This window comes from Delphinapterus leucas, chromosome 15 (genome assembly GCF_059928025.1).
Source record: "Delphinapterus leucas isolate spDelLeu-1000000601 "Yukka" chromosome 15, BTC_Dleu_Yukka2, whole genome shotgun sequence".
In the NCBI taxonomy this organism is placed as follows: Eukaryota; Metazoa; Chordata; class Mammalia; order Artiodactyla; family Monodontidae; genus Delphinapterus; species Delphinapterus leucas.
The window spans coordinates 35154050-35177760 of NC_143143.1; the positions used below are offsets into that span (position 1 = coordinate 35154050).

The window sequence follows — 23711 nt, forward strand, 5'->3', positions numbered from 1 at the left end:
GTTTCCAGCATTGGCTCCAAAGGCTGTTAGGCAGGACATGACTTATGATTATCTTCCCCAATTAAATCAGTTTGTAGAAATCAACAACTAAAAGAACTCATACATGGGTCCTCCGTAGAATTTTTTTTTTTTTTTTTTTTTTTTTTTTTGCGGTACGCGGACCTCTCACTGTTGTGGCCTCTCCCGTTGTGGAGCACAGGCTTCAGACGCACAGTCTCAGCATCCATGGCTCACGGGCCCAGCAGCTCCGCGGCATATGGGATCTTCCCAGACCAGGGCACGAACCTGTGTCCCCTGCATCGGCAGGCGGACTGTCAACCACTGCGCCACCAGGAAAGCCCCTCCGTAAAATTTTTAAGCTGTCTGTCCATAGGAGCAGTACGTCCCCCATTATCTGTCCTAGATTGACGTCTTCTGAGTTTTAGTAGTGATGAGGATTTGGTAAACAAGTCAAGTTCCTAGTTGTATGTACTTTGACCTTGCCTATCAGCCTTGTTTTCCAGCTGGAAGCCCTTTCTTTTTCATGACAAAATGGAATGCTCAGGTTAACACTTCTGTGGCTTAGATTTACCCATTCTTCCTGGGAGGTGAAGGTGGCAGGGTCACACCACGTCCTGTGTCCCATGTCCCATGTCCCATGCTCTGCTGGCAGCACCCAGTCCGGTGCTTTCCTAGACTGGGCTGTCCCCACTGACACAGGGGCCTGAGGCTGCTTCTGCTCACCTCCACATTCTTCTCCCAGTTCTCACCAGAATCTTAGTGTCTGTTTTCTTATCAGTCTAACTTAAAAACCTTCTTCCCCCTAAAATACATTATCTTTTATTTGTGGGGACTGAGGATATTTATTTATAAAATGTCAAAATTAACCCCAACATAAACCCCAAGATGACATTACAGTTTGTATTTCTCCAAAGGGAGTGTGCTTATTGATCCTTACTTTATATTTCTTATCTCTAAGTAAGATCCCTTTGTAATTTTATGTTTTCTTTTGTTTGTTTACTTAAAACTCCATTGGATAAATCTATGAAAATTTAGAATTCTTTCTGGGATTCCTTTTTTTTTTTTTTTTTTTTTTTTTGCTGTACGTGGGCCTCTCACTGTTGTGGCCTCTCCCGTTGCGGAGCACAGGCTCCGGACGCGCAGGCTCAGCGGCCATGGCTCACGGGCCCAGCCACTCTGCGGCATGTGGGATCTTCCCGGACCAGGGCATGAACTCGTGTCTCCTGCATCAACAGGCAGATTCCCAACCACTGTGCCACCAGGGAAGCCCTGGGATTCCTTCTCTTAATGTTTGTTTACTCCTCCACCACTGTTCCTATAAGTAACAGGCTAGTTATACATTCTTATTCCATATAGATACTTTATTCCCCTTTCTATAGCATATATACTTATATATTTATTATTCAGCGTTTACCATAACCATTAATGTCATTGGAAGGAATTATATTTAAAATAGGAGGTTCTGTGACTTAGGTAGAAAATTCCCAGAAAATAATTTTCTATCAAAAGGTAGGAAGCTCTGTTCTTCCATCTCTGCATTGTTGGCAAGTAGTCAGTTGTGTTTCTGCCTGATATTGATTTCTCTGGAACTCCTATTTTAACGCTTATTCTTCAGTTCTCTCAAATAGAGGTGCCTATTAGATTAGTATTGAGAAAGATTAACGCGAAACTGTGTGTTGAGTGAGCATCAGGGTTTAAGATCATTTATATTGTTTACAGAGATAAATGATTTTGGTTTCTCCACAGCTTTCCCAGGCAGCAGCCAGCATTGATAACAGGGTCCCCACTCCATCCTCAGTGGCCAGCGCCGAAACCAACTCCCAGCAGCCAGGACCCGATGTACCAATGCTGGAAATGAAGGCTGAGGTCAAGACTGAGGACACCGAGCCCGATGCCAGTGAACCCAAAGCAGAGCCTGGGGCTGCGGTAGGTGCCATTCCTGGGAGTGAATAGATGTACTGCGCACAGAGGCATCACTGAGGTGTCCTCGTGGGAGGCACAAGGCGTCCACCGTGGATGTCCCTGCTTTCCGTTTCAGTATCCTATTCGATTGTGGTTCAAGTTGGAAAGAGATTAAAAACAGATTGGTTATTTATTTTTAGATGTGAGATATGGGTTTATTTTATTTTGCCAGAAGTGAAGAGCACTGGCTTGTATTTTAAGTGTTTAAATCATCCAGCAACTTTTTCATTGCCATCCTTCATTCATTTATAATTCTGCAGAGTTAGACTGCACAAGAGGTGTGTTCTTTTACTAATTAACCTGTAGCAGAAGTTGGAAACTGACAGACCGTGGGCTGAATCCAGCCTATAAATGTGTTTTGTTTGGCCCACACAATTATTTTTAAAATGGGAAATTACAAATAAAACTCTGAATTTCTGGCTTTTCTTGAAAAATGAGAAGCTCTGCCAGCACTGTGCTTCCATTGCTGTAGGGCAGCAGTCTAGGTGGGAGCACCAGCTGTGGCTCTTAGATGGGTCGTGAGCTCTCTAGTTTGCCAGAGTGTCCACTGCTCCCCGCGGCCTCACACAACAGCTCCTGCTGCTGTCATTAGCTTCGCCTGCCTGGCCCTCTGAGCAGTTGAATTTCTGATCCTTCCCACAATTTTCAAGGCACTTCTTGTTCCAAACTAGAAATATATGTAAAACTATTGGGCAGTTAATTGGTGTATACAATGTATATACAAGTTTTTTAAGCACTCTAGCATGTAAAAATTTTTAGGACTGTAATGCACTGGTGCTGTACTGAAGTGACTCAACAGGCACTCCACCCCTTCTTGTGGGAGAGAAAAGGAATGGTCAATGCAGCTCTGACTTGGGAAAGGTTTTAACAAGCCCATAGAGATTTTTAAGAGCCTTCCAATAAGGCTGAGTTAGAATAAAGGTCTTTCATATTCATATATCATTGTCTGTAATTTTGTTTTTCTCAAGATCATGGAGGAGGACTTACAAGGATCTTCTCAAGTTAAAGAAGAAACAGACACAACAGAGCAGAAGTTGGAACCAATGGAAGTGGATGAAAAGAAACCTGAAGTGAAAGTCGAAGCTAAAGAGGAAGAAGAGAGTAGCACCAACGGGACAGCCTCACAGTCCACTTCTCCTTCTCAGCCTCGCAAAAAAAGTAGGTCATGTTCTCGTAAACTTACCGGATGGTGCTGCTTTTCCATTGTGTTGGGATTGCATTCTGTGGATTAAAAGCTAAAGCAGAAAAAGAATTCCATCTCTTCTTTTATCCTTCTTGCCTGCCATTCTGCAAGTTTTAGAAATGGTGACAGTGAGCTGAACTCCAGGATGTGAGCCCACAGGGGTCTGTGGTAGGAACGAGAAGCGACCAGGGCGCTGAGGGGCAGCCCATGAGCCGCCTGTCTGGGGTGGTGCTGGCTTTACTCGGCATGCCGGGGACAACCACTGATGGACTCCAGCAGGAAGATGACCGGAAGCTTGATGTTAGGGAAATTATCACTATGGCAACCCTATGCACTGAAGTTTGTAGGTTTCTGCTGATACAGATAGGAAACTAAGTGCCCAAAGTCAGGGGGTGGGAGAGTAGAACCCACTGACTAGTGCAGCAGGAAGAGGGAGGGCGGCAGGTAAGTGAAGATACTTTGGGTTCTGAAATAAGCAGGATGAGCCAGGCTCACGGTGGAAGTTGGATAGAATGTATTTGAGATGTGTCCAAAGTACGGAGGTAAGGGTGTCAGCAAATTGTCAGGTGACCGTTAGGAATGTGAGACGTGGCTCAGGTAGTTCAGGGCTGCAGGTGATCCAGTTAGGAAAGACGGCAGAAAAGTGTTAGAAAGGCTGATACTGTATAGTTTTGCTGCTGGAAGAGACCCTGGAGATCGTAGAGGACAGCAGGCCTTAAGTTTTTGGTCTCAGACCTCTTTATACTCCTAAAAGTTGAGGATCCCAGAGAAGTTTTTGTTTGTATGGATCATCTATCACTATTTACTCTATTAGATGTCTTTTTTAATATTTATTTAAAAATAAATCTGTTACATGGCACCCATAAATAACACATTTTAATTAAAAATAACTTCCAAAACAGAAATAGTTGGAGTGATGACATTGTGTTTTACAATTTTGTTACTCGGAGAGTTAAGTGAACACAGCTGGATTTTCATATCTGCCTCTGCCTTTGCTGTTGTATTCTGTTGTTTGGTTGAAGTACATGAGGAGAATCCAGACCCACTCAGATTAATAGTTAATAAAGAGAAGAGTATTTTAGTAGCCTTTTCAGGTCATTGTGAATATTCTTCTTTGATACTACACCAAAACTCAACAAGTAGAAGTTTCTTAAAGGCTAGTTGCAGTGGGAAATCTGAATCCATAGCCCTGAATTTCTCATACTCTGTGGCGTTAGAATCCATTGTCCGTCTTGTACTTTGAATGGATCTTTTGCCATTGCATGATTTTTTTTGTAACACTATCCTCTGGTCATCTGGGACTTCGGCTCACTGAGTTATGCTCATCTTCCAAATGTTGACATGCTTTATTATGTGATATTTTTTAAAATCACATTTATTAATATCACTATGAGTCTCTTCAGAAAGTCGTGTAAACTTTGACAAGCTGTCAAGCTCACGTGTCATGATACAGGTTTTTCAAAATTCTAATTTTTGATGCAAGTCAAAATTTTATTATTGGTAACAAATAGCGTCAGTTGTCCTGGAAGTAACTATAACTGGCATACTTTGTTCATTTTTGAGCAAATGTCTGTCACATACCCAAATCTGAGTAACTGTAGCTTGTCTATCAGCCATTCTTTCTAGTTTTGTGTGTTTCATGAAGAAAAGCAGTTACTTCAGCTCTCAACTCAACACTCACACAAGTGCTTTCTCTCAAGACAACCACTGCATGCAGCAGAAGTGCTTTATGACAGCTTCCCAATTTGTCGTACAGAATAAAAGACATGTAGCCAAGGGCCGAGATTTAATATAAGTAAGAATTTTGACTCGTTCATCAAGGACACTTGTAAGTGCAGATGACGTTTTTTCCTGTGTATGCACAGCAGCAGCAAAGAACGGGGCAATCACGAAGTCGAATTTGGAGCTGCAGCCTGGTCATGCTGCAGTGCTAGTGATTTTATTCACTGTTGTTTTTGCCCAGTCTGTGTGAATGTCAGCACACAGTGCAAAAGGCAAATGATAACTTAGTGTAATCATGAAAATTGTTTTATATTATGGAAATGGATTTCACAGACTCCTAGAAAAGGCCTAGGGCAGTGCTAGATGGAAATGTTGTATATCTGCACTCTCTTGTTATGGCAGTCACCAGCCACATGTGGCTCCTAAGTACTTGACATGTGACAAGTGTGCCTGAGGAAGTGAATTTTTAATTTTATTTAATATTAATTCATTTTGATTCAAGTAGCCACATATGGCTGGTGGCTACCATATTAGACTGCATGAGGGTCCCTAAGGTATCCATGGGCCATGGTTTGGGGACTGCTGATGTGGTCCCCACCTGATTGTCCTGAGAAGGTTTTGAGCCAGAGAAGTGGAGTGACTTGCTCATAGCACACCACACTAATCAGTGGCAGAGAACTTGTTTCAAATACAGCTTCTGGCTGCTACTTCCACTCATTTGGAGTCTTACTACATCAGTGTGGTTGTTAAAGACAGGAGTTTGAAAATGACTTCTCCTTGGCATAGGTATTAAATGTTTAGTGAATGAGTGAACGGTCATCCAGAGTGAGATACATGTAAGGCCATGTTAGTTTTGATCAGCACTGGGAGACGAGATGGTCTGGAGCAGGGCATCAAAAGACTGCCTAGGGCCACCAGGTAGTGCATCTTTTAGGCTTTGTGTGTCATAAGGTTTCTGTTGCAGCTGCTGAGCCCTGCCTTGTGGTGCGAAAGCAGCCATGGACACCTGCACAACAAGGACGGTTGTGTTCTAAAAAAGCTTTATTTTGTCAGACTAAAAAGTGATTTTGTGTAATTCACGTATCATAAAATAGCATTCTTCTTTTCCCTAACCATTAAAAGCCTTAAAAACCATTGTTAGCTCCCAGGCCCATACAAAGGCAGGCAGCTGGCCAGATTTGGCCTGTGGGTTGTGGTTTGCGACCCCTGGTCTAGAAGAATAAAAAAGCTATTGATTAACGAATTGTCTTCTTATAAAGAGTTATTCAAAGAAAACCAAACACTGCTTCATCTCTGTAAAAACAGACTGGAAGAAAAGGGGTTAGCTGAAGGCAGAATTTGTTTGTGTTTCACAAGGCTCCACAGGGCACATCTGCTCCCTAGACCAGGCCTTTGCACCTGCATGGGAGTGTCTACACTGGCTGTCTCCCATGCTTGCTGACCGCCATGTGTTCTGGAGCGCAGGAGGCCGTTTCCTCAGGAGGTCAGTCAGGATACCTGGGTATTCCCTGGCTCTGATGTCAATAAAGTTTCTGGAAACTTCTCAGCCAGTGTTTTCATCTCTCGATATACTCAACGCATACCACTTCCCAACGGGAACTTTAGGTTTTTATGGTATTTTAGTCTCATTTATAAATTACAATTTGTTATGTATCTGTTGTAGAAAATTTTTTCAAAATTCAAAAAACCACAAAGTGGAAACTTCACATCACTTAGAACCTAAGTCATCAGAACATCTTTGCAGTGTTTGCCTCTGCTAATTTTTCTGTGGGCAGGAGCGTATGTGAGCGAGGGGGTGTGTGATACTGTCACCTTCACAGGCATGTTTCCCATGTCCTTAGAACTCACGAGGGGTTTGTATGAGTGACTGTCCTGAATGTATTTGGCAGCCAGTGCTTGTTCTTACACTGGTGACAACAGAAGGCATCGTAGGAAATGGGTGGGCCAAGAGGTTGGAGACATGGGCACTAGTACATGTGCAAGGGGACAGTACACAGTACAGAACTTCTGGGGAAAATAAGAGAGCTACTTATTTTTGTGGCTCTCTTACTGTATACATTTATTTGTGAGGTTGTAATACAAAATCATTCCTCTCAGGTGGTTTGAGTTTACTTCAGACAAGGACACAAACGTTTCCTCAGGCGAGGAAAAGCCCCTTCCTGTGAAAATGGCTCTGTACCCACCCATTTGATCAATGAGGCAGATTAGAAAGTTAGCTTCGTTTTTTCTGTTCCAGCCAAGTTTTGGCACTGGAAATCTTTTTGTTGAACAAGCAGACTTCTCAGTGTGGTATTTTTGCCTCGTGATGTGGATGCAGTTTTTAAAAACTCTAGTGTGACTGTGTTTTCAGAATCCCTGAATCGTAGCTTTAGAATGTCCGTGGACTCCTGGAAGCTTCACGGCTGGGAGGGAAATGGTTCGGGCCTTCTCAGAAGTAGCCAGGCTTCCATTTGAAAAGTGACGGAGGAAGAGTCTGGGTGCCTTGTCAATAGCATCGTTTCCTGTGCTTTTTAACTGCAGTCTTTAAGCCGGAGGAGTTGCGCCAGGCTCTGATGCCAACCCTAGAAGCGCTGTATCGACAGGATCCAGAGTCCCTACCTTTTCGGCAGCCTGTAGATCCCCAGCTCCTAGGAATTCCAGTAAGTTGATATCATAAAAACATTATAACTTTACCACTGTAATTCATGAGTATCCATGATACTCATTTTATCTCTTAAAATTGGGTAAAATAAGAATTTTTTCCCTAATGTAAAAAAATACTTTCTGTCAAAACAATAATACACCTTTGTCTTACTGACTGAAATGTGTGTTTCCCCCCTGTTCCGTTAAGCCCCAGGGTCCATGGAAGGGGTGCAGTGAGATGGGGGGAGCACACCCTGAGGTGCACAGCCTCTGTAGCCTTGCTTTATATTTGGGTAAGACTTTGTATTCCGGAATGGATTTAAATAATTGGTGAACATCACTTATAAAACACATGGGCCTCTCACTTTGAAACCCTGGGTGCTCTTGCAAAGGCCATGGTGACCCAACAGATTCTGTGTAGCAGTATTACAATTTTTGCTTTTGTGTTTGTCTTGGAATTTCATTTTGGTTGCTAGGACCAAGAATGAATCTCTAGAAAAACATATTGTCTGATAAATATGTTCACCATTTTAATTTGGTGGATCAAAATCTTATTTTAAAAATCTGACATTATAAGACATGTTTTATTAAATAAGTTTTTTAGTATTATTTTTTCTTTAACTTTGCTTTTAAAATAATTTGATCACACTTGAAAATATTAATTACAATTTTAGATAATAAAATCAGAGGAAGATCAGAAGTTGTTTTCTTTTCAAGTCCCATTTTTCACTATTAGAAATGGAAGTTATACTGGTACTTTCTTCAATTTTATTTTAAGATAAAGCTGCCAAATAAGATGGGCATTTGGAATTTGGGGGGATATGCTAGACTGAGACCGTTTTGTCTTTCAGGATTATTTTGACATTGTGAAGAATCCCATGGACCTTTCCACCATCAAGCGGAAGCTGGATACAGGGCAGTACCAGGAACCCTGGCAGTATGTGGATGACGTCTGGCTCATGTTCAACAATGCCTGGCTCTACAATCGGAAGACATCCCGGGTCTATAAGTTCTGCAGTAAGCTCGCAGAGGTCTTTGAGCAAGAAATTGACCCTGTTATGCAATCCCTTGGATATTGCTGTGGACGCAAGGTACAGTTGAAACTTTTTCTGGAAAATGAACTACCCTTGTTAATACAGCCAAAAAGGGTATTATGATGATATGATAAACTCAGTATTTTGGCCACACCTGTGTACTGAGAAGGACCCAGATGGATTCTGGTCTCTTGTAAAACAGTTGATTGTCTGAAGCTAGAGGTGCTTATGGGGGAAGGCCTTGGATTAAGCATTCCTGGCTGCCCCAGTGTCCATTCATCTATCTGTAACAAATGTCTCTCAGGCACTAGGGACTTCCCTGGTGGCGCAGCGGTTAAGAGTCCGCCTGTCAGTGCAGGGAACACAGGTTCGAGCCCTGGTCTGGGAAGATCCCACATGCTGCAGAGCAATTATGCCCGTGCACCACAACTACTGAGCCTGCTCTCTAGAGCCCGTGAACCACAACTACTGAGCCCGTGTGCCACAACTACTGAAGCCTGCGCGCCTAGAGCCCGTGCTCCATAACAAGAGAGGCCACCGCAGTGAGAAGCCCGCGCACCTCAATGAAGAGTAGGCCCTGCTCGCCTCAACCGGAGAAAAAGCCCACACGCAACAACGAAAAACCCAAGGCAGCCATAAAAAAAAAAAAAAAAGTCTCTTAGACATTAATTCTATCCTATTGTATCCAGAAATGTCTTTAAATAGATGTGAGAATCGTTAGAAGACTATCCAGTATACTAACAAATAATTTACTAGCTAAATCTAACTCCATATTGGACAGAACATTGCATGACAGTAAATGGGATATATTTTTAGTATTTTCTCCTTTGTTTTTGCAGTATGAGTTTTCCCCACAGACTTTGTGCTGCTACGGGAAGCAGCTGTGTACAATTCCTCGTGATGCTGCCTACTACAGCTATCAGAATAGGTAAGCCTTGAGCAGTTTCTTGAATCATGGGACAAAAAGAAGGTCTTAGGACGAGGCATGCTTGTCTGATTGTAGATTGGGTAGATTTCATTATTTCTCTCCTGAAGTTTCAGTAAAAAGGGCCAAGATTTCATTGTTTCTCAGTCACTCAGATAGGCCCATGGTCTCTTAACTTAAAAGCATGCTTGTATAGTATAAAATTTTAAGCTCAAAACTGCTTGCTGCACTAGTTGGATCAGGTACATGTGTTAAGCCAAAATGTAACCGTATGAGAAAGAGTCTGAAGTGGAGAGTTACTCTAACAAAGGTTGACTGCCTTTTTTAAGATAATAAAGTTGAAACATTGTATTTTACCAATCTGTGTGTAAATATTTGCCTAGCTAATTTGGCCTGTACAGTCTGATGGAAAGACTTGTGTTTGCTCTAATTCATTTAAAAATTTTAAACCATAGACTTTTTCTTTTTAATCAGTAGCACAGTAAGAATGAGATCGGTGTTTTCATTGAGTTTAAGAATGACTCCATGAGGTGGCCTTTTTGGGGTTAGTGAGTGGTAGGTATGCTTTTGAAGTATTTTCTATTCTCTTGAAATGTGGAGATGGCTAAAGAATAGATCTCCTATCTTAAGTAGAGGAAGAATGAAAATAATTTTTGTTGTTGATTCCCTTACCTAATTACAACTTCCTGGTTTGGAGGGTTGTTTTGAAAATTAAGCTACTTTGTATCCATTGCTTTAAGTGACTGCATGTTGCCATGGCATGAGGGCGTCCTGCCTTGAAACATAGGTTGTAATTCTTTGTCAAATTCAATTACATTGCCTCCATTCTATGAATTGGCAACTAAATTCTTTATGTGGCCAAGATTAGGCTTCATGCCTGTTCTTTGTTTTTAGGTTCAAGTATTAAATGTCAGCTTTAGGGTTTGATGTTTTGATTATTTTTATCTTGTTTGCTTATAGTAATTACATATGTTCTAATACTTTGAGGAAGATAAGTTTTTATTTTTTCAAAGGTACATGCAGAGGCCTGAATAATTTGGAATGTTGCAGTTACTTTTCTTCCAATTATGTTTTTTTTTATTATTTTAATTTTTAAAAAATATCTAGGGAATTCCCTGGCAGTCCAGTGGTTAGGACTCAGCACTTTCACTGCGATGGCCTGGGTTCAATCCCTGGTTGGGGAACTAAAATCCTGCAAGCCATGCAGTGCAGCCAAAAAAATTAAAATTAAAAAAAATAATAAAATTAAAAAAAAACATATTCAAGGTAATTAACGACTCCCATCAAAATCCTATTTTTAAAAAAAAAGAACTGTTGACCTAAAAATATCTTAAGACAAGATTTCTAAGCCTTGTCCAGCTCTCTTATCCTAGTGAAGTGCTGGTTTGAGGGGAAAGATGGGTGTCCCTGGACAGGCACCTCTACTGGAAGTGCAGCCGGCACAACTGTCCTGCTAAAAATATTTTAACATTTGGAATTCATTTTCTGTCTTAGCATGCTCTTCTATTGATAGAGGCATTTTAAAACTAGAAGTTTGAACTGATACTGTGGCCCAAGTGGAATCTTTCCTATAGTGACAAGTGTTGTTCTGGAGGTTCTGGCCCCTCCATTTACAGTTTTAGCCCCATGATCTTTTGCACATTCTGTAACGTATCAAGCTTAACCTTCTTGTCCATGACATGGGCATAGTAACACCTTTCCTGACACCCTTAGTTGTCAGTCTCCAATGAGACAATGCTTTGGAAACTGTTAGGTGCAAAATACAGCTATGAAATTTTAAGAGAACAGGTTAAAATTAACTATACCCTGAAAAATGCCCCCACTGCTAAGTGCCCAACACAGTTTGGGTCTAGAAGGAAGAGCAGAGAGCAGATTGCTTGCCATCATCTCTTAAGTTTGGGGGCCTTTTCATTGTTGCTTTTCACTGTTCCTGGGTTCTTTGGACCCTGCCTCGGCTGACTTGCATAGATTTCGGCCGTATTTCACTTGAGAGCAATTCAAGTTCGATAGCATGGATGGCATCAGTGTGCACTACTGCCTCCTCAGAGGAGGTTGTTGATGGGGTGCAAACAAAGGATTGTTTTGAAAGTTCTGAAATGTCCAATATTACTTCTATATAGGACTTAATTTTTATTGAGCAAAAGTAATATATTTTCCTTAAGAGTAGAAGCGTAAATAAAGAAGTTCTGTTTTACGCATAATACATTTTAAATGAGTGTGAGCATATACTGCTTCTCAGCTGAATCTCACAAGGTGTGCTTCCTGGAATACAGAACTGGAAGAGATACCACGTTGTGAGTCTGTGAAAGCAGTGGTCTAATTCTGCGATAGACATTTCAACTACTTACATTTTCATTCTCAACCTTGACTGTTTATGAACACCATGGTGTTCTTTTGAATAATTGTTTTGGTACTTATAGTCCTAAACTGGGCACTTAGAATAGGAAATTCTACAGACCGTTTAAACAAGTGAAACTAACAGATAAGCTAGTATATGGTTACATTTTCACTTGTTTCCACACTTTGGAATTTTGAAAGTAAGTCATGTTGGGAAAACTGTTCTATAACTTTAACAGTTTATTATTGACAGATAAGAATAGATATTATTTATTATCCAAGTTATTTTTATATACTGATATGGTACTTACAACAATCTGCATTTGAAAATTTACTCCATACATTAAATTACCCTTACAGATGAACTCTGCAGTTACATTGTGCTAACTTTAGGTACCCAGATGTACATCATCATCAGATTATGTAAAGTGTTTCTCCTTTATAATTCCATATTCATCAAACTGCTTCCTTCACGTAAGGCAGGAGGTCATCTAGGCTCTTACGGTTGAAAAGTGAATCTCCGAACCATTATGTATTTCCAGGATGAATAAAGTTTGGACTAGGTATAAGATAGGGGCAAGTCTGACATTAACATCTGTCACCCACTGATTACCAGAGTGGTTTCAACCTACTTGACTAGATGGGTGGGCTATCATCATATCAGAAGGGAGCTAAAGGGAGGCCGGGGCCCCTCCCTTTCCCCTTACACCTGAACAGATTCGATTCTCTGACATCTCTGGCCTTGCTCTGGGACAGACACTCTGTCCCTCCCAGTTTCTGACCCTGAGGTTCTTGGGAATGGAAGTCAGTTATACACAGAGGGCGTAGGTTTCTGCAGCCACCCCAGGGGCTGCCATTCAGCCATCAGCGCTTCACTCTGGGCCAGTTTCCTCCAGTGGAAAATGATGGGTTTATGATTCTTGTTCCCCAGATGTTGCTAGGCTTGATGTCCTGCTTGCATAAAAGCTAAGAGTTTAGTTTGTCCAGGATTTTAAAACCGTTTAGACTCACATGTAATTACCGTGGCAATTTCATTTCACAGTGTGTTCCGTAGTCCTCTTTGAGCTAGCGCACAGTGGCTGAGTTTGATCATAATAAATTGGAACACTTTCATTCATTTTTTAAAAGGAAGCAATTTGGCATTGAAGGGGTATCTTTCTTTTTGCATATTCTGATTGCTGCGTAATTGGTTTATAGTTTCTATAGTGTAATTCTTTCTTGCCAGTGATGATCATGCCCTTCTACAAAGGAAATTCCTTTTACTACATGATTTCAAGCCTCCATAAAAATATTTACAAAATAGTGAATAGACAGAATATTACTGTAGTTCATTCAGAGAAAGAGATAAGTATTTTTAAAAACAGCAGTGTTAACCTGTTTGTTCCTGGTCAGTTTTTAATCTTGGCAGACTTCGTTGATTGAATTAATTCTAAATAAACTGGTCCCAGCAAGAAACTCTTATTAATCCAGTTGCTACACACAGTGAATCTGTCATGTTCCTCATCAACAAATATGAAAAATTGAATAATCTTGAGATGTGTGCATGCTCTGAAGTTTTATACTTTTAATTCACTATGTGTGTTTAGTCAGTGAAATATAGCAGACAGAATGCTCAATGTGTTTAATTAAGATTAGAATTAGAACTTGTGGGGACCTATTTTAGTGGTAATGAAGACAAACTGGCCAGGCAGTGGCCTGAATCTCAGTTGTTTGTAGCCGTGCGCGCATGTGTGTTTGTGTGCGTGTGTGTCTGTGTCTGTGTGTAGCTGCAAGCTGCCGCATCTCCTTCTGCCCATGTGGTTCAGTGTGGCGCTCCAAGTCTCGTCACAGTGTCTTTAACACTAATCCTCTTGGCATCTTGTAGATGTAGTTTTGAGCACTAAAACCGCATTTTATTGTGCTGCCGTCGTACCTTATGCTCATCCCTTTTGCTTGTGTAATTCACCTCATTCGGCTTGTTTACTTCTACAGTATTCCTTTGTGCCCATCTTGTTTATGCAGCATCAGCCTGCATTTTTGTTGATTTCTCATTTGTGTCCTTTCCAAACATTTAATAGTTTTTATTTTAACTGTTCTTATTTGATAGCTTGAGCCCAGGCTCTATACTATAAGAAATTGGGGTGATGGATAATTTCTCAAATGCAGATTGTGCTTTAAAGATTAAGTCTCTAAATTTGCTTAACTTGGATTGTCCCCAAGTTAGAGAAATCACTGAGTATCTCAGATTGATGAATGATTGGTTCCAATACCAAAAAGTTTAAATTGAAGCTTAGAATTGAATTTTAAGACTGTTCATGGATTTACATATATTGTATTGTTATACAATATATCACAGTTTTTCTCTGTATAGTCTTACTGATAAATGGCTGGAAAGTCTTTGACCCCGATTGCATTTCTGTTAAATGTTTGTCTAGAATATGGATTTGGTTTCATTTCTATTGTAACCCAATTAACTGAGTGATTAACATGTGAAAAGTAACAGGAGAAAATTAAAACCAGTTCTGAGTGCTCAACATTTTCATACCTTTAAAGATCTGGCTTAATACCAGAAATAAAATCTATGAATTGCTGTCAAGCATAAATTTTCCATTTTGAAAAAAAGCTATTTCAGTTTAAATTGCTTTTTTAAGGCCTTTTGTCAGACTGTTTTATTCAAAGTAAATTTTTTCCATCTCAAAACCTGTAGTTATATCTGGTTTTCTCTAAGTAATAACAAAATCCAAACTCCTAAAATTAGGCTCCTTGCAATTCTAGTATTAACAACTCCTTGAAAACATTTGCATCTTGGAGCTGGACGAACCCGTTGTTAGTGATGATGGCCTGGGATGTGTGCAATGAGACCGAATGCTAATCAATGCTTTGCCTTGGCTTTCTGCTCTGTGTTGTCTTGGTGTTTGTGTCTTACCTTTATGTCTGTGCTATTTGTTCCCTTCCCTGTTCTCTAATCCTGCCCTTCCCCACCTGCCCCTGTTCCTTTCATTGTCCTCACTGACCCATCAATCAACCAACAACGCCCCCCCTTCGTCGTGGTGATCTGCCCTGCTCTGATTGGTGGCTTCGTTGCTTGGGTGGCTGTGTGTTATGATGGACCAGTTCACCCAAGTATGGCCTTCTTGCTGACAGGTATCATTTCTGTGAGAAGTGTTTCACAGAGATCCAGGGGGAGAATGTTACCCTGGGTGACGACCCTTCACAACCCCAGACGTAAGTACCATCCTGTCATTTCTCCCGGGGGTGACTCTGAATTGTTGTTTTGTTCTCATACGTGATTAAAAGGGAAGCACCACTGCCACCCACTGTGACTTTTCTATAGTGTATTTTTCATGTTACTTATACCCACATTCATATTTTACAATGTAGCTCTTGTAGCTGAATCCCAGCGCCACTTGCACATTCTTCCCTCTGCTTGAGACCATGATGCTGTAGCCCCCACTGCAGTGCAGTGGTCTCTCTTGACCTTGCTCTATCTCTTCTTCTAAAACACTTGCTTTTTCCTAGTGGCTGTCAGCTTCCATTTGGGAAGATTGTAAATTTTCAGTTACACCTAAGAAACCAGGTAACCCTTGTCACAGAACTAACTGGCAGTAGCAAAAATGAGTCTTGTGTGTATACCCCATCAGTAGCATTTAGTTGATCTTCCACTGAAACCTCTGTCCTTTAAGTTGCAGAGGTAACAGAACCCAGATGGTGAGACCCCAGCGAGTACCTGTATCTCCTTCCTCTCTGGAGGTTGGACTCTTGCTCACAGCTCCAGCATGGACAGGCATGAGTTAGTTTGTTCATTCCCTCACTGAGTTCACCATTTCCTCCCTGATGCTTATCCTCTGATGGAGTTACTTTTGAGTAGGCAAATGGCCAGAATGTGGTGAGAAAAAAGCAAAAGCAGGGCTTCCCTGGTGGCGCAGTGGTTGAGAGTCTGCCTGCCAATGTAGGGGACACGGGTTCGTGCCCCAGTCCGGGAAGATCCCACATGCCACGGAGCAGCTGTGCCCGTGAGCCATGGCCGCTGAGCCTGCGCGTCCGGAGCCTGTGCTTCGCAGCAGGAGAGGCCACAATGGTGAGAGGCCCACGTACCACAAAAAAAAAAAGCAAAAGCAAATCCACAGATTGGATGGTCAACTCATTTACATGCTTGAGATACCTAAAAACCTGCCAGCCACCATAGCTGCCTAGGACTGCCAGCGTTTTGTGGTCTTTCTTTTCTCCCGACTCTGCCATGATTCCTGCCACTCTGGGGAGTCTGCTGTGTGACTGTCCCCCCAAAGGCAAAAAGGCTTCCCACTGAAGCAGTTTCTAGCACTGTTGGACACTTACTCTGCAACTCAAGTTTACTTTATTCAATCGCACAACAAACCATACCCGCCTGTAAGATACATAAACCAAAATGACAGAAATTCTACATATTCAATTTTTCTGTCCCTTGTCAATTTAATTCTTTAGTCCAATTATGTGATTAATAATTGGATTGTATAATTCTGTGAATCAGGTAATTCACATATACACTAATAAAAGTACCACAAAAATGAAATACTCAGCCCTTTAAGAAGAAGTAAAATATCCCCAAGTACATGCTGACTTGTGTCAATGAAGGAATATTGTAATTAGAAGAATTGAAAATACCAGTGGTGGTCAAATTCAGCAGTCATTCACCATATAGATTTGATTGGAAATTAACAGGTTTGAATCTCAACATAATTTTGCCACTGTATTTTGACTAGCCTTAAATTAAATCTTGTAATAAGTGCTGATGATAGTTTGGAGGAAATATTCCAAGTAAGGCAGAGAAAAATAAAAGGTAGTGCTTTCTATAGAATTAAATGTTGTATGTTCATGCCATTATTACATCTACTTGAGATTTCAGCTGACCATCATTTTACTTTTTATGTGAAGAACTAGTTACAGAATAATATCCCAGAGACCCTATAGTTTATATTCAACAGATAAATTTAGTTAATTAACATTTTTCCTTTCCCCCCTCCCCAAAAATACAAGGACAATTTCAAAGGATCAGTTTGAAAAGAAGAAAAATGATACCTTAGATCCTGAACCGTGAGTATACAGCTATTTTCTTTCTGACTTTTAGGTTTTAGTTTCAGATGAGGAAAGTTCCTCCTTATTGTTGGGCTGTGGGAGAAGACACTGGAAATAAATATATTACCATGGGTGGAATTTTTTGTGTGAAGTTACTTCAGATGTGGATTCTGTTTTAACTCACACAAAAGATGTATGTCTCTGTAGCATGCTGTCCAGCTACTGAATTTTAACACCCTTTAATGTAAGATTAGATGGATGTTTTGGCTCTGTTAGAATCTCTGTAATAACTTCATCATCGTTGTCTTTAAGAAGCCATTTAATGTGAATCTTTAGAGACTAAAGGTAGGAATATTTGGTGGAAGGGTGCTAGTATCATTTAAAGGGAAATTTCAGAAAGAAAAACTCTTAGAAACCACTTTTTAAAAATAAATAATGAGAAGCCCAGTGTTGTATGTTCTTGTCACCATCTTTTGGTATGGTATATTTTCAAAGGCCGTTGTCAGATAATTTCCTTTCTTCCAGTGATCAGTGAGAATACTCAGTATGTAAATTTTGCTTTGTAATAACCCCTTAAAGAGGCCTCAGAGCTCCTTCCATGTGGTGGCTCCTCCCCGGTACCCAAAGCTGAGTCCTGAAGGCACCCCAGTGTGTGGAGATGCCCATTTTGTTCTGTCGCTGTGGTGAACGCCCATCCAGGGTTGCTTGGTGAGCACAGGCTCCAGCACTGTTGGGAGTTTGGTAAATGTGGCTGTGGTGCATCCAGAGCTGAGAAACAGGTTCTCCCCTCCCTTGGCTCAACTTCCCAGCTTCCAACAGAAGACACAGACTCCACTTCCCATTGAGAGCTGACTTAGTCTCTCCTGCCAGCTGTGCCCAGGTTGCGGGGGGAGCATGTTGGTTACTTAGCAAAGTGCCTGGTGCATGAGGAGGCTGCTCCCTGTCTCTTTAGTCTCTAGTGTCAGTGGATTGTTTGTCCTGACTAGCTGTCTCCCTGTTCACATTGTGTCCTCCCCGACAGTTTTCCTGTTTCCCTGTGATTTATATTCAGTTTTTTTAATTTTTTAATTTTATTTATTTATTTTTTAAATATTTATTTATTTGTTTAGTCATGCTGGGTCTTAGTTGTGGCAGGTGGTCTCCTTAGTTTGTGGCTCACGGACTCCTTAGTTGCAGCAGGTGAGCTCCTTAGTTGCAGCTCGTGGGCTCCTTATTTGTGGCATGCAAACTCTTAGTTGCGGCATGCGTGTGGGATCTAGTTTCCTGACCAGGGATTGAACCCAGGCCCCCTGCATTGGGAGTGCAGGGTCTTAACCACTGAGCAACCAGGGAAGTCCCCCCAAAGTTTTGTTTTATACTGGAGTATTTACAATGTTATGTTAGTTGCTATACTCACTTTTCAATTTCAGAATACGTTACATTGAAGCAGTAGTTGCCAGGCAGTGGTGAAGACACAGATGGATAAAGGGGGTCTGTCCTCCAGCCGTTTGTCTTCCAGTAGGACAGACGGATCGTAGCATAGGCAGCAGGAGGCAGTAAGGTAGTCCAGAGTGGGGGACCCTGGCCCAGTGGAGAAGGTGACACTCATTTGGAAGCAGGTATTGGGGGTGGTGGGCAGAGCATTCTAGACACAAAGACATGAACGGACATGGGATGTTCAGCAGCACTGCAGGTGAGCTCAAGTGCAGGGCATGTAGGGAGTGTGGATGGAGCCCCATAGGACAAGGGGGCAGAGGGTGCTGGATTCCCTCCTGTATGTGCTGGGAAAGGCAGCAGCTGGGGCAGGACAGCAGAGAGTACTGAGGATGGCCGGTGAGGGTCACTGCCATTCTGCACAGTCTGCCTGTGTGTGTCCTTTTCTCCTCCGACAGAGCAGGGACAGAGAAGCTGGATTGGGCTCGATCTGTGGTGGAAGGCTTGCTCAGCAAGGGCAGTAGGATGGTCAGGGGCCGGGGACTCGAGCAGCAGTAGTGAGAGCAGGCGTCAGGTTATGGGGACCGGCATCTAGCATGATAGGAAGAGCCGGGACCCAGGACCGTTTGGAGAAATGTGGTACTTTCTAGCCCCTCAGCCTTCCACAGGGTATAAGTTGTGGTGGCTTTAAGGGCATGGGTGAAAAAATAGGTTTTGACCTTCAAGCATGCTGGCGATTAAGTTTCCTAGGTGAGGTGACAGGGCCCAGGTGAGCTATGGCGGAAGCTGTGCAGAGGGCAGGTGGCATGGTGCATCCCAACTTCTCTAGTGTTTACTTTAAGAAAGGCCGTCATTTCCCACCCTTGTAACTGACTCAGCAGACGTTTCCTGCACCTGGGCTTAAGAACAAGGGTTTGTAACACTGACAGTATTGTTCTCTTTTATTTAAGTCCATTTAGGTATGTGCAGTCATCTAGAGCAAGCACTGGTCTTGAAAATCTGTAGTAATATCAGAAATACTGACCTGTAAAATAGGCCTTCGTCATAACAATTTTTAGAAATAAATGTTCACTTCCGGTTGCAAAGCAGATTGGGAGAAGAGAGGAAAGAGGCATTTGTACAAAGAAAGGGAGAAAGTCAGTCTTTCCTATAGAAAATATCATACTGATGCATTTTTAAAAATACGGCTCAATTAGTCAAGAGATGCATTAATGCTGCAGATTCTTGAAGTCATCAAGGGGATGAGGTGTGAGCACACCACACAGGCTCTGTAGAAGCTCCATTATGTATGTGGCTCCGTGTGTCACAGTGCACTTTCTTTGTCTTCTAGTTTCGTTGATTGCAAGGAGTGTGGCCGGAAGATGCATCAGATTTGTGTTCTCCACTATGATATCATTTGGCCTTCAGGGTGAGTAATTTCCTGGTGATTTCCTGTGATCTCGGGAAAGGGAAAGCAGTTATGCACAGAGTAGAGGGGAGGATGCTGGCTGCTACTGCATTTCATTCATTGTTGTCAGCAAGAATCCGGCAATTAGATGGATGGCAGTTTGTTCTAAATTTAAGTCTTAAGTGTTTGCCCGCTTTGGGAATTGTAGAATCAAAGCAGTCTGCCTCTTCACTTTTGTATAATGATGCGATTTTAATTGCCAGCGAAGTATTTTAATGCTGCATTTCACTGGTTTGGCAACATATACTGTTTTATATAATCTGATCACACCCATTATTTTTTTTGCAGCTTTGTGTGTGACAACTGCTTGAAGAAAACGGGCAGAACTCGTAAAGAAAACAAATTCAGTGCTAAGAGTAAGTTGTGGAAGGGTTTTTGTATTTTTTTGTCTTACCCTTGAAGAGAATCATTTGCCTTGATCTTTATATGAAAGTCAACTTTATGATCAGTCTGTGTTTTAGATGAAAGTTTAGAAACTTTCATCTAAAACACATACAGTAAACTTTGTGAATTCTGAGAGAGAAAATCTGTCAGCAGATCCTTCTCAAGTAGCTTAGAAATAACACACATCCTGGGCACGCTCAGCCCTGGGCACCTGTGGGGGTGGCTGTTTGCCCATCAGTAGGTGTGGGCCCTGCTGTTGGGAAGAGTGACCCTGTGGGGCCCTCTGGGAATCAGCCAACATCACCAGGACTGGCAGGAGCCTGATCTGCACGAGGGCTGGTTGGGTGTGTCACTGCCGCATTGGGAGCAGCTGCTGGTGTCTGCGAGGAGCAGAGAGAGCGCCCTGTTGCTATAGGAGTAACTTTTCATAGGTAGTCTTCACTTTTTTAGAGATGACACTTTTCAGAAGTGTACAGTGTGTCGTCTTTGTCAACTCGGCTGCTGCTCTCACTTCTCTCCAGTAGGACAGGCAACTAGCACACCGCTTAGGGCTCCCCAGAAAGAGCCGGGCCACCTGAGGAGCTGGAGTAGAAGAGAAATGGGATGGAGGGAGAGGTCCGTGGGCAGGAGGGAAGGGTGGCAGGCCAGGAAGAAGCCCCTCTGAAGCCTTCCAAGTCAGCGTTAATTCACGTTCAAACTGTGTCATTACCAAAATCCACAGTTATCCTATCACTTAAACTCACTCTTATAAAACCTTTTGAAATATTGATGAATTCACCAGCTATTATAATATTTCTCTTTAGATCAGGGTTTCTGATGTATACTGACATTTGGGCCAGAAATGTCTTTGTTATGGGGGCTGTCTTGTGCTTAATTAGAATTTTAGCAGCAGGCTGCTGCCCACTAAATGCTGGTAACACTCCCTGCCCCACCCCCCCATGAATGGTGGCTGTCAGAAATGTCTTCATACATTACCAGGTGTCCTGGGTTGGGGGCGTGCAGGTGAGAACCCCTACTTTAAAGGATCCATTCCGAGTGATGTCACTAAAGCAGTCAACTACTTAGAATCAGTCTCCTGGGCCAGAGCTTTGGTGACCAAAACAGAAATTGCCAGGAGAGCTAGGCTTCAAGAGAAGAGCAGTTGCGGCCAGAAGAGAGAGGGGTAGAGGTGGGGGGGGGTGGGTAGGAGAACCTGAGAGCTGGCCCAGCCCCCACCCTCCCCTAGTGTCCAGAGAATGGTGGAGAGGGATATGTGGACGTTTGGCAAATGAGCTTCAAAGATGTAGAACCTTCACTTACAGAAAAGGACCTTAGAGGTGGTGTGTCTCCCCTGGGTTTTTGATTTGCATCATCTCTGCAAGTGTCTGTTGGTCACAAAAGAGAGGTTGCCTCATTTGCCCTGACTTAGTGCAGTGGGCCCTCCGTGTCCACGCATGTGGGACCTGTGGGTACAGAGGGCCTTCTGTACTGCACCACTGTATGTCAGGAACTTCAGCATCCTTGGATTCTGGTGTCTGAGGGGTTCCTGGAACCAGTGCCCTGTGGGTGCGGAGGGACGACTGCGTTGAAAATATCTTCCAGCTGCTGGTCAGAGAGTGATACTAAACAACTGACTATCCACCCAAAACCACCTCCCCATTATATGCCACATGCACAATGCAACTTGGGTGGCTAAAGGGGCGAAAAGTAACAACTACAAATGCTTTGGAGGTCAGAGAAAGAGAGTGTTTTTACTGTGTTCAGTTATGAAAAACCTTCCTAAAAAAGAGCCCAGAGGTCAGAAAGCAAAAGGCTGAAGGATTTGATCACATAAAGGGAAATATAAGGCTCCCATCATGCACCGTGGCCAAAAATATACATGGTGGGGTACAATTTAAAATGTCCATTTTTAGACTCAGCAGTTCCACCTTGACGCATGTCTCCTACAAAGATATTTGCTCGTGTGCCTAAAGGCATGTACAGGGCTGTCCGCTGCAGCACGATGGGCTGTGGGGAGTGGAAACGGGAACCTAAACCAAAGCACGTGGCCACCCTGTGGGAAGCCCGAGGTACCATCACAGTGAGGGTGGCCTGGGCCCTCCTGTCCAGTGGGAGGGGCTGTTGCAGAAATGCTTGCCCTCAGTGCCTGTACTTGCTGGTCTGGAGGACACCTCCACATGGCACCGCAGCATGAGAACAGCCCTTCTTTCCCAGTACTGAGTCTCTGAGCACGTGCTGGCTGCTCTCCAGGTTTTTCACTGTGCCGTCCCATGTGTAAAGCCCATGGCTCTTCTCTCAGGGGACATAGCGGAGCACCTCTCCAGCCCTCTTCACGGCGTTCAGTTTGGTGCTTGTGACCAGACCGTCATAATTGTCTCATTTAAAAACTGTATTTTGGGCTTCCCTGGTGGCACAGTGGTTAAGGATCCACCTGCCAATGCAGGGGACACGGGATCGAGCCCTGGTCTGGGAAGATCCGACATGCCGCGGAGCAGCTAAGCCCATGCGCCACAACTACTGAGCCTGTGCCCTAGAGCCTGCGAGCCACAATTACCAAAGCCTGTGCGCCTAGAGCCTGTGCTCTGCAACAAGAGAAGCCACAACAGTGAGAAGCCCACACACCGCAACAAAGAGTAGCCTCTGCTCGCCACAAGTAGAGAAAGCCTGTGTGCAGCAATGAAGACCCAACTCAGCCAAAAATAAATAAATGTATTTAAAAAAATAAAATAACTATTTTCAGAGTGAAGTAAGTCAGAAAAACAAATACCGTATATTAACGCATATATGTGGAACCTAGAAAAATGGTACAGATGAACAGGTTTGCAGGGCAGAAATAGAGACACAGATGTAGAGAACAAACGTATGGACGTCCATCAAGGGGGGAAAGCGGTGGGGGGGGTGGGGGGGATGAATTGGGAGATTGGGATTGACATATACACACTAATATGTGTAAAATAGATAACTAATAAGAACCTGCTATATAAATAAAATAAAATTCATAAACTATTTTTAGTACAGGTAATTTGGGGGGAAAATGTAAAGACCTAATTTTGAAGGTTTACTCCTGTTCATTATGTGAAAATCATAGTGTGTGTAATCATAGTTTCACAAGGGAAGGGGGAGCTCCCTGCACCAGCGCAGGGTGGCCCTTCTTAGCTGTGTCCTCTCTTTCTGGATTGGAAGCCACCTCATAAGGGGACGAAACTTGCTCAGCAGCGGCATGGGCGGGAGTACAGGGGGGCGAGAACATGAGAATTTTCTTCTGGGCTTCACAAAGAATAGATGAGACGGTCGTAAGTCCTTTGCACCTAATTCTCTTTTTCTCAGGATGGTTATCTCAGCTGTGGGAGGTTGAAATAAGGGGATCCAGAGCATAACTAAACAGCTGTGGAAAGTGTGCATGTGTATCAGAGTGTGAAGCAATTCTACTTCCATTTTTATAGCTTTTAAAGTTTTTATTTTTTAATGGGGTCTTTATTTCATTGCCATTGTAAGTTTTTTTTTAATCACTTTTATTGAGGTATAATTTATATACCAAAAAAACTCCGCCATTGGTATGTTTATTGCAGAGACACTAAATTTTAAAAGCCTAAATTTTGCAGATATTTCTTAACCTCAGTAGGGAATCTTCTAAAATCCTATCATCTGTAGTCACTGTTAACCTTTTGCAGC

At 42.6% G+C, this 23711-nt stretch overlaps 1 protein-coding gene across 10 annotated transcripts in view; it reads left to right on the plus strand.

The window, feature by feature from the left end:
• Positions 1 to 23711, plus strand: part of CREBBP (CREB binding lysine acetyltransferase) — a 131353-nt gene that overhangs the window by 96259 nt on the left and 11383 nt on the right. For 8 of the 10 annotated variants that reach the window (XM_089896245.1, XM_089896243.1, XM_089896242.1 and 5 more), the window contains 9 exons: positions 1747 to 1926; positions 2931 to 3120; positions 7388 to 7506; positions 8341 to 8580; positions 9363 to 9451; positions 14879 to 14989; positions 16778 to 16834; positions 19560 to 19637; positions 19965 to 20032. In XM_089896245.1, the coding sequence (XP_089752371.1) occupies positions 1747 to 1926; positions 2931 to 3120; positions 7388 to 7506; positions 8341 to 8580; positions 9363 to 9451; positions 14879 to 14989; positions 16778 to 16834; positions 19560 to 19637; positions 19965 to 20032 (1132 nt within the window). The remainder of the gene's footprint in view (positions 1 to 1746; positions 1927 to 2930; positions 3121 to 7387; positions 7507 to 8340; positions 8581 to 9362; positions 9452 to 14878; positions 14990 to 16777; positions 16835 to 19559; positions 19638 to 19964; positions 20033 to 23711) is intronic. The other 2 variants (XM_089896244.1, XM_022594738.2) reach the window with 1 other exon arrangement.